We start from the raw sequence: 12,500 nt of genomic DNA on the forward strand, positions 1-12,500 counted from the left end.
TTTGTAAAGCGCTTTGATCACATGCACATTTAGTGGATATTGCTCTATATAAAAGCTGAATTTTAAAAATATTTTTGGTTGTTGTTGTTGTTTATCGAAGATGGGGAAAAGCAAAATAATTCAATGCGTGTGGGTCATATTGTATTTGATTCAATATTTTGCAAATACTCAATATTTCTTTTACCATAATATTATAAGACTTAGATTTACACACGAACGATAATAATCCTAACTACATAGTCCTAATTTCATTGAAAAGAAGAAAAACATTGTTAAGGTGTGAGTAATACTCAGACTGAATATAAATGCTGTGTTATATAATACATGAATGCCACAGGGGAAAATCGATCAAAGTCCGAAAGACACTTTAAAAAGAAAAAAAAACAACAACATAACTTGAGCTTTTATATAGTGCAATATCCACTAAACGTGCTCAAAGCGCTTTACAAGGGGTCCCTGGCCAACAGCAACACGTAACATTTAGAACGGGACATGACGCCTGTTAGGCGATAATACAAATTTTTGTTTGGACAAAGACAAGGCTGTTAACGGCCAGGTACTCGTTTTACACCTGAGTACGGTGGGAGAATGTGAGTAAAGAGCCTTCTCCAAGGACTCAACTACGCGCCGAACAAGGCTCGAACCCACGACCTTCCGATCCGAAAGCGAGTGTCATACCACTAGACCACATAGCCGCACACTTACTGTTTTAATGTCACAATAATTTGTTATTAAAATCAACCAAGATCTTGTTTTTTATATGCATCTGACTTGTGGTCAAAATATATTACGTTTAGTAATTCACATTCAGTTCAATTAAAATTATCATGTGGCGTTTTCAATGGGTTTCCAAACGTTAATTTTGATTTTCTCGAAAGCTGAAAAATGTGACTTTGATGGTTTTTCCCCTGTGGTCTTCACACACACACACACACACACACACACACACACACACACACACACATATATATATATATATATATATATATATATATATATATATATATATATATATATATAAATAATATGTGAGCGTTGGTGGGTGCTTGTAGGTACGCGAGTGCTCGATGCTTATTATCATTATTATTATTATTATTATTATTATTATTATTATTATTATTATTATTATTATTATTATTATTATTATTATTATTATTATTATTATTATTATTATTATTATTACTATTATTATTATTATTATTACTATTATTATTATTATTATTATTAATATTATTATTATTATTATTACTATTATTATTATTATTATTATTATTATTATTATTATTATTATTATTATTATTATTATTATTATTATTATTATATACAGGGTGTCCATAAGTCTGGACACATAGGATAGTTGAATATTTTTGGTATATAATTAAAATTAAGTTTTATTTTCACTGTTTATTTTATTCAAATAATATCTTCAATATGAGCGCCATCATTTGCAATGCAAATGTCAATGTGTTTCACAAAATTTGCATGAACTAGATACAATAAATTTTGAATACTATTTTGAAAAGTATCTAACACTTTACTGGGTCCAGACTTTTATATATATATATATATATATATATATATATATATATATATATATATATATATATATATATATATTATATATATATAATTCATCTATTTATTTATAAAGTCATTTATTTATTTATTCATAAGTCTCTGTTCATTTGACGATTAATTGTAAATTCCCAAGAAGTCACCAATTCTGTCTATAGTCCTTCACCATTTTCTCTCAAACTTTGCATAGCGACAATCTCATCTCATCATCATTGCTTGTAATGTTATATAATTTATCAAGTCCAAACATACAAACACACACATACACACAAACACACACACACATACACACAAAACGCTATACTCCATCTTTAAACATGCACATAATTTACAACCACATACCCCCCCCCCCTCCCTTACCCTACCCCCCTTGGGATATAGGTTACTGGTTTACTGCGTGATTTACAGGCGATTCTTTCCACGCCAGCCTTCAATATTATAATATAGACACACTATATAGACTCTATCTATACAACAACAACAACAACAAAAACAACAACAACAACAACAACAACAACAACAACAACAACAACAACAACAACAGTGCCATATCTCCGGCAGCTGCCACGCTTTCCTAGCGTGTAGATAAAAGTGTCAATCCGTCAACCACCCTTCCTCCTGGACTCCGCATTCCTCCAGCAGCAGCCAAGAGCTCCCATGAAAGGTTTTGTGCCCGACGCTCGGAGCCGCCGCTGTTTTGACTTCTTTACGACGTCTTTACTGTTCTCTAGACTCGAGAACGTTCCGACGGGGGGATAATATAATTTATAACAATTATTAATGATCTTTAGTGACACGTTTGGGACTTGCCAACTTGTTTCCCCCCAAAAAAATGATTATGATACAAACAAAGGATTATCTTGTTTGTGTTTGGCCCAGCGTCTTAGAAAGATACTTCAGTTGACAGAAATACAGAACTGCCTTCTTAACCCTTTCCTGACCAACCATGGGAAACTCGTCACATTCGTTACGATAAAACCAATAATTTCTCATTCTGATTCCTATTTTACATCACAAAATTTAAATAATTTTTTTATATGTTATCGCTATAAAACATTGAAACTGTAGGGCCCAATTTGCTTGATAATTTTATGTTTAAAAGGTAATTGTTGCTTTCCTTTTGGAGTAAGAAAAATATATTTTTGTGTTGGGTGTTTTGGGGAAAATTATGAAAATGGCCGGTAAGGAGAGGGTTAAGCGATTGAAAATATCGTAGTTCATAGGAGATAAATATCGTAGTTCATAGGAGATAAATATCGTAGTTCATAGGAGATAAATATCGTAGTTCATAGGAGATAAATATCGTAGTTCATAGGAGATAAATATCGTAGTTCATAGGAGATAAATATCGTAGTTCACAGGAGATAAATATCGTAGTTCATAGGAGATAAATATCGTAGTTCATAGGAGATAAATATCGTAGTTCATAGGAGATAAATATCGTAGTTCATAGGAGATAAATATCGTAGTTCATAGGAGATAAATATCGTAGTTCATAGGAGATAAATATCGTAGTTCATAGGAGATAAATATCGTAGTTCATAGGAGATAAATATCGTAGTTCATAGGAGATAAATATCGTAGTTAATAGGAGATAAATATCGTAGTTCATAGGAGATAAATATCGTAGTTCATAGGAGATAAATATCGTAGTTCATAGGAGATAAATATCGTAGTTCATAGGAGATAAATATCGTAGTTCATAGGAGATAAATATCGTAGTTCATAGGAGATAAATATCGTAGTTCATAGGAGATAAATATCGTAGTTCATAGGAGATAAATATCGTAGTTCATAGGAGATAAATATCGTAGTTCATAGGAGATAAATATCGTAGTTCATAGGAGATAAATATCGTAGTTCATAGGAGATAAATATCGTAGTTCATAGGAGATAAATATCGTAGTTCATAGAGATAAATATCGTAGTTCATATGAGATAAATATCGTAGTTCATAGGAGATAAATATCGTAGTTCATAGGAGATAAATATCGCAGTTCATAGGAGATAAATATCGTAGTTCATAGGAGATAAATATCGTAGTTCATAGGAGATAAATATCGTAGTTCATAGGAGATAAATATCGTAGTTCATAGGAGATAATATCGCAGTTCATAGGAGATAAATATCGTAGTTCATAGGAGATAAATATCGTAGTTCATAGGAGATAAATATCGTAGTTCATAGGAGATAAATATCGTAGTTCATAGGAGATAAATATCGTAGTTCATAGGAGATAAATATCGTAGTTCATAGGAGATAAATATCGTAGTTCATAGGAGATAAATATCGTAGTTCATAGGAGATGAATATCGTAATCGTAGTCGCTATTGATTGTTTGTTTTGGTTTTAGGAGTTTACCTGCGCTTTCAACACTAGTTAGGTCATTTGTGCGATTTCAACACTTCTTCTTCTTCTAGGTTCCATGCCTGGTCCAGGCTTCGGATACTGCATGAATTATCTCTCTCCATTCCTCCCTGTCTCTTGCTTTTTCAAACAGCTCTTGGATTGTTAGGTTGGTGAAGCCCTTCAGTTGGTCTATGAGTGTTTTTCTTTGTCTCCCCCGGGCGCGTTTACCAGGTATTTTTCCACAACTTGCCAGGTATTCATTCTTATCTTTCCTTACTATGTGTCCGAAAAAGGATAGTTGTCGATCCACTATTAAGGGCATTAGTTTCCTTTGTTGGTATGTTTGTTTTAGCACTTCTTCGTTCGTTTTGTGTGCGGTATACGATATTCTCTGCATCCTTCTCAAGCACCACATTTCAAAAGCTTCAATGTTCTTTTGTGTTTCTGCATTTGTAGTCCAGCTTTCGCATCCGTAGAACAAGATTGGCCACACGTAGCACTTCAAGACTCGGAATCTAATCCCGAACGACATCTGTTTGTTTTTCAAAATGTTTCCCAGGTCCATGAAGGCCTGTTTGGCTTGAGTTATTCTTGCTCGTATGTCTCGATTACATCTTCCATCTGTTGTCACTATTGAACCTAGGTATTTAAAACTTTCTACGTTGGTAAGCTGCTCGCCGTGAATCGTTATATTGCAGGTGTTGTTGTTTTCGGGGTTTTTCTGTATTACCATGCATTCTGTTTTGGTGATATTCACTTCCATTCCCTTGGCTTCACTATCTACTACCACTTTGTCAACAATCTTTTGAAGTTGGATTTCTGATGTTGCAATGAGTACCGTATCGTCTGCGTATCTTATATTATTTATGTTGTGACCTCCTACTTTTATTCCTTCCATATTATTTATGCCCCTCATGATTGTTTCTTGGTATAGATTAAACAGATCTGGTGAGGCAACACACCCTTGACGGACTCCTTTCTTAATAGGAATGGAATTTCCTGTAGAGTTTCCGATTTTGATAGATGCCTGCTGGGTGTAGTATAATGTTTGCATGAGTCTGAGGTCTTTCTCATCAGCGCCAATGAAGTGCAGTTGTTTTAGTATTTCTTCGTGGCGTACTCTATCAAAAGCTTTTTTGTAGTCGACAAAACAGAGGTATAGTGGGGTCTGAACCTGTATAGCTCTTTCACTTAAAACACGGAGGAGGTATATTGCGTTCCTTGTCCCTCTGTCAGGTTGGAATCCATATTGTTCTTCTGCGATTTCGGGGTTAATCTTATTCCTTAGCCTGTTGATAATTATACGCAACAGTATTTTGTTGATGTGACTTATTAAACTTATAGTTCTAAAATTTTCGCATCTGACTGCACCTGCTTTCTTTGGTATTGCTATGAAAATAGAGTTACAGAGATCTTCTGGAATTTTCCCAGTATTGTATATATTGTTGAATAATATGTGAAGTTCATCAATTGCTAGATCTCCTAGGCTTTTTAATACCTCTACAGATATTTCATCAGGGCCTGTTGCTTTACCATCCTTCATTCGTTCCATGGCATGTTCAATTTCACTTTTGGTGATGTTTGGTCCGCTTAATGGTTCTTTGAATTTCAGTGGTGGTTCATTTCTATTTGGATCATTGTACAGTTCGCCTATGTATTCTACCCATCGGCTTTCTATATGTTGTTCTTCAAATAGCAGTTCCCCTTGTTTGTTTTGGATACAACTTCCTGCTGCTTTGCTTTTCCTTTTCAACACTATTTAGGCCATTTATACGCTTTCAACACTATTTAGGTCATTTGTACGCTTTCAACACTATTTAGGCCATTTATACGCTTTCAACACTATTTAGGTCATTTATACGCTTTCAACACTATTTAGGTCATTTATACGCTTTCAACACTATTTAGGTCATTTAAACACTTTCAACACTATTTAGGTAATTTATACGCTTTCAACACTATTTAGGTAATTTATACGCTTTCAACACTATTTTGGTCATTTGTGCGCTTTCAACACTATTTTGGTCATTTGTGCGCTTTCAACACTATTTTGGTCATTTGTGCGCTTTCAACACTATTCAGGTCATTTGTGCACCCGTTTCTAGCTTTTATCAATTTTCATCCGCCTTGAGAGGCCATAGCTGCTCAATCGTGTTAATACTGTTGTAAAAACATTTTTAAAAACCATAATAGTTACATATTTGTTATTTTAAAATGTTTATTTACAATACTCTTCAACAGTCGTAACGTCACTTCCTTCCTAAAGACGCATGGTAACTTAGTAACACTGGCTCTAAACTATCGGAACAATGGCGGACCCCCGTATGAAATATGTCTCCGGCGAGCATAAAAGCATATCCAGAGGGGAAAACAACATAAATCTGATCATGTTTTGACTTTTACACATTCTGATCACAAGGCATATGCAAAGTTCTCTCCAGCATGAATAATAAAAAGGATTGATTTTCTTTGTTTAGAACCAAGATGGCCGCCGTTGCCGGGCGACGTGACATCAGACTATTGAATTGTATTTCAGCAGGAGTTCATATTCCTGCAGATAGTTTAAAATTGTAAGTGGGTCGACTGACTGGAACTGGAACATAAGACTTCAAGTCCCTGGTTTCATAATGTTGTGATCTTATCTGTTCTAACTGTGTACACTACATCAAAATATGTCGAACCGTGAGGTCACAGATCCAACTTCTGCAGAGGGGGGGGGGGGGGGGGGGGGGGGGGGGGGGGGGGGGGTCATCCCTCTCTTGAAGGGAAAAAACAGTGAGTGAGGGCAGTATGTCCGATCCGGAGTCGCTATGGTTACAAATAAATTTAGAACGAAGATGGCGTCACTCATGTCTCTGTTATTGTTTTTTTTTTTTTGTCATCCATCTTAATGAGCAACTCTCACTAAACTTTATACGAACCAGATAGACTACAAAAGTTCATGGTTATACATAGTTTTGTGTGTTGGTCCGTTATACTTCCGGATGGCAATGTTGTGAGCTTCTTCGCCAAGCGCATACTATCTATAATATAAATCAACAAGTTACTCCCCAATTTACCATCACAAAGATTGTGCGGCTATGTGGTCTAGTGGTATGACACTCGCTTTCCGATCGGAAGGTCCTGGGTTCGAGCCTCGCGCTCGGCGCATAGTTGAGTCCTTGGAAAAGGCTCTTTACTCACATTCTCTCACCGTCGTACTCAGGTGTAAAATGAGTACCTGGCCGTTAAACAGCATTGTCTTTGTCCGAAAAATTGTAATATCGCCTAACAGGCGTCATGTCCCGTCCTGCATGTTAAATGTTGCTGTTGACCAGGGACCCCTTGTAAAGCGCTTTGAGCACATTTAGTGGATATTGCGCTATATAAAGCTCAATTTAAAAAAATAAATTTGGATAACACGACAAAAATCCATACATTATGTAGTCTGGCATCCACTTACAGTTTCAATCAGATCACGTGACTTTGACAAACTCATGAATTTCTGAGATTTGAGCTAAAATTTATTTCGTAATTCTGCGAATTATCTGTAGTAGTTGGCGGGTCTGGAATATCATAAATTTCATATTTGTGACCCGTCGTCTCAAAACGGTATTATGTCGGAACGAATCAGATGCTTAAAAGCCGAATTAAATGTTAAACTGGTCAAAAATTTTAATTGTTGGCATTAGCACCCTAAAATATGGTATCCATTCTCCTCAATAAACCATATAAACTCAACACAAATTTTATATTTGTGGCTATAAATTCAATTTTCAACATCTTAACTATCCCGACTTAATACCGTTTTGAGACGAAGGGTCACATTTTGATGTTTTTCAATTTAAATTCCAGTTTCCTGGTTCGTTTTTACATGTGACGAGTCGATCGATGGTCGGCGGATCAAATCTCTGAAGTCTATCTACAAACATCGCTATTAACGGCCAGGTACTCATTTTACACCCGAGTACGGTGAGAGAATGTTAATGAAGACCCTTTTCCAATAACGCAACTATGCGCCGCTCAAATAGGGGGTCTCGAACCCTGAACCTTCCGATCCGAAGGCGAGAATCATACCACTAGATTGATTACAAAGAGCACAGAAAGAACGAGTGAAAATTGTGGAAATTAACGATCCTAAACTCGATGAACTGGCTTATAGATTGAATGAAGATGACGCCACTTTGGTCTTTGTTATTGTTTTTTGCCATCCGCGTTTATGAGTAATTCTCACTGAACTTTATTATCCAGACTATAAAAGTTCATGGTTACACAGAGTTTTATGTGTTGGTCCGTTATACTTCCGGATGGCAATGTTATGAGCTTCTAAGTCAAGCCCATACTATCTATACTTTCTGACAAGGCCTAAAGCCATTTGAACAACATCAATGATGACAATGAATAGCACATAAAATTGTGTATATTATCGAGGTAAACAAAATGGCTTTGAGGTGCCTTTGGCTTCTTGTGGACTGTGCGGCTATATGGTCTAGTGATATGACACATGCTTTCGGATCGGAAGGTCCTGGATTCGAGCCTCGCTCGGCTCATAGTTGAGTTCTTGGAAAAGGCTCTTTACTCACATTCTGTCACCGTACTCAGGTGAATAATAAGTACCTGGTCGTTAACAGCGTTGTCTATATCGGAAAAAAAAATTGTAGTACAAGTCTCGTTTTACATGTTACGTTTTGCTGTTGGTCAGGGACCCCTTGTAAAGCGCTTTGAGCACTTTTTGTGGATATTGCGCTATATAAAAGCTGAAGTTTAAGTTTAGTTTTCTTGTGGATTGTACATTTAAAGTACAGTTGAAAATATAATTTCACCTTGCTTAATATAATATACATATAAATAGAAGGAAGAATAGATAGAATGCGCTTGGCCAAGGAGTTCACAACATTGCCATCCGGAAGTATAACGGACCAACACACAAACTCTGTGCAACCATGAACTTTTATAGTCTGGTTAATACAGTTTAGTGAGAACAACTCACAAACGCGGATGGCAAAAACAATAACAAAGGCCTGAGTGACGTCATCTGCATACTATCTATACGTCACTCCGGTCTTTGCTATTGTTTGTTCTTTGCCATCCGCGTTTATGAGTAATTCTCAAACTGTATTAACCAGACTATTACGTTCAAGGTTTCTCATAGTTGTGTGTATTGGTCCGTTATACTTCAGGATGGCAATGTTGTGAGCTTCCTAGCCAAGCTACTATACTATCTATAGATAGTTCGAAGATGATGTCACTCAGGTCTTTGTTATTGTTTTTTTGCCATCCGCATTTATGAGTAATTCTCACAAAACTGTTTTAACCTGACTAAAAACGATCATGGTTACACATAGTTTTGTGTGTTGGTCCGCTATACTTCCGGATGGCAATGTTGTGAGCTTCTTAGCCAAGCGCATACTATCTATATAGTCAATGGCCCATTAATTCACTGACAAGTGCTCTAGGTGCTTAACAATTACTCAAACTAAATAAACTATAAATACACACTAACACGCCTACACCCACACACACAGACACACACACACACACACACACACACACATATACCCAAACCCACATACAGAAACACCTCAATATAATTTACTTCGATATGATTTAAAAATGGAGCTATTCACACAAAGCTTGGCAAAAAGGTTATTTTCTCTCTCTACGTGATAAAATTATAACCACTCGTGACCTTGTTGTCAGGAAGGTCAAGACCTGCCATTATCAAAGAGTACACGGAAATGTCAAAAACATCAAATTACTATCACAGCCAAACCCTGACAAAATACATTTTACCACCTCCTCTCATTCTAACCAGAAATCGTCAGAATTCTATTTACAGAACATGATGGCCGCTAAATAAACTTGTCTTGAAGCCTAGAAAGAGGAGAGCTAACGCTAGTAGCTCCTCTTTCTCGGCTTGAAGTCTCAAAACGGAGACTCCAAAATGGTATCCGTTCTGTGACCTTGGCGACCTTTTGCACACGAACGAGTTGAGGATCGTTTTAATGGGTCGATATTTGGAGTAAAAATTTCCTGACTAAAATTTTCAAAAATGTGTTTTGTCAGTTGATGGCAAATAAAGTAGATACGGTATTTTACAAGGCGTGACTTGGAACGTGACAAATGGTACAGCTCGGAATTAACACTCTGTACCGAGTAAATCATTTTTTAAACCAGTTAACTGCAGCACTTTGGGGGGAAAAATTAAAAAAGAAAGGCCTATTTAGAAAATTGAACAGAAAACTCTTCCTTCAAATATGGGTCGATTTTAAATGCCCCTCGTCTTGGAAAAAAATACCTCTCAAACCTGGGACTTCAAGGAAGACCAGCGAGGTCTTAGGTTTGAGAGTTTTTGCCAAGATGATGGTCATTTAAATCGATCGATATTTGAAGGACGAGTTTTCTGACCACATTATCAAATACGAGTTTTTCCAGAGTACTGCTCTTTACTGGTTTATAGTGTGGGAGGATTTGAAATACAAATTATAGTCTCTGAGTAAGTGATGGTACACAACACACAACACAACACAACACAACACAACACAACACAACACAACACAACACAACACAACACACAACACAACACAACACACAACACAACATAACACAACACAACATAACACAACATAACACAACACACAACACAACACACAACACAACACAACACAACACAACACACAACACAACACAACACATAACACAACACAACACAACACATCACATAACACAACACATCACAACACAACACACGACACATCACAACACAACACAACACTAAAACAACACACAACACAACACAACATTACACACAACACAACACAACACAACACACAACACAACACAACACAACACAACACACAACACAACACAACACAACACAACACACAACACAACACAACACAACACACAACACAACACAACACAACACATCACATCACATAACACAACACAACACATCACATAACACAACACATCACAACCAAACACACAACACAACACAACACAACACAACACAACACAACACACAACACAACACAACACAACACAACACAACACAACACAACACACAACACAACACAACACAATACAATACAACACAACACAACACAACACAACACAACACAACACAACACAACACAACACAACACACAATACAACACAACACAACACAACACAACACAACACACAACACAACACAACACAACACACAACACAACACAACACAACACAACACAACACAACACAACACAACACAACACAACACACAACGCAACACATCACAACACAACACACAACACAACACAACACACAACACACAACACACAACACAACACAACACAACACAACACACAACACGACACAACACAACACAACACAGCTCAACAAAACACACAATACGATGTACACAACACACAATGGGATGTACACAACACAACACAACACACAATGGGGTGTATACAACACAACACACAATGGGATGGGGGCGATGAAAAGGTTGTTGTTATGGATGAAATAAAGTGCAGAGTTAAAATAGTAACTGAGAAATGAGGGAGGGGGAGGGTGTTGATATTATGCAAACAAAACTACAAAATTGCAGAATAGTGGATATGTAGATGGGTGAATTTGAGAGATCAGGGAGCAGGCACTGTTGTAAGATGAAGATTTGAAAAACTATGAATGAAACAGTGACAATCAAACAAAGCAAGAACGAAATAAAAGAATAAAAAATATAATCCCGAAGAACCAGTCTTCCTTGACTTGGCATCGAACCGCAAACTCCTAATTACGAAGATAGATCTACGTATAGACGTGACCAAAAGTTGCGTATCTGACGTTCGATAATAATAATAATAATAATAATAATAATAATAATAATAATAATAATAATAATAATAATAATAATAATAATAATACTTTATTGCATCCCAAAAAGGAAAATAAAAGGACAACAATACTCTAAGCATGTTTGATAATTTATGGAAATTATGATCTCTAATTTTCATCCATTTTCCTGGCTTGAATGAAGACATTTTATACAAAAGGTGAGAGATGGATGTTTAAAGAGTCGCAAGAACGTTTTGAAGAATATAAACCAAGTTGCCTATTATATTTCAACTTGCTTAATAGCCTAATTATTACATCAAAGTTTCTCATTTCAATATATATATATATATATATATATATATATATATATATATATATATATATATATATATATATATATATATATATATAAATTTATATATATCTACAGACATTATCTGCCGACTGACGACGTGGAATTCACAGAAACATGTGTTTCGGTCATAAATAAGTGAGTGACTCATATATATATTGAATATAATATAGTATTTCATTAACTACTTTTATATAATGTCTTCCCACCGATTTGGTGAAAGCTTATGGCAAGGTCAAATGATTAGATCTATTTTTAGAATAAAGATTCCGCGGTGCATTGTGGATATCCTTTGGCAAAAGATAAAAGATTTACTTACCACCACGATGCGTGGACCACTTGAAGAACAGAAATGAGGACAAGGATTTCCGTGACCCAGTTCTGGATACACGCCATGACGGTCATAGTGACGTCACAACAT

At 35.9% G+C, this 12,500-nt stretch overlaps 1 protein-coding gene across 7 annotated transcripts in view; it reads right to left on the bottom strand.

Moving 5' to 3' along the window:
- Positions 1 to 12,500, bottom strand: part of LOC144964442 (protein Wnt-4-like) — a 115,966-nt gene that overhangs the window by 65,799 nt on the left and 37,667 nt on the right. For all 7 annotated transcript variants that reach the window (XM_078898699.1, XM_078898705.1, XM_078898698.1 and 4 more), the window contains exon 3: positions 12,399 to 12,500. This exon is cut by the window's right edge and continues 137 nt beyond it. In XM_078898699.1, coding sequence (XP_078754825.1) covers positions 12,399 to 12,484 — 86 coding nt within the window. In that variant the 5' untranslated portion in view covers positions 12,485 to 12,500. The remainder of the gene's footprint in view (positions 1 to 12,398) is intronic.

Source organism: Berghia stephanieae, chromosome 2 (genome assembly GCF_034508935.2).
Source record: "Berghia stephanieae isolate SIO BIC M18660-M18661 chromosome 2, UCSD_Bste_1.3, whole genome shotgun sequence".
NCBI lineage: Eukaryota > Metazoa > Mollusca > Gastropoda > Nudibranchia > Aeolidiidae > Berghia > Berghia stephanieae.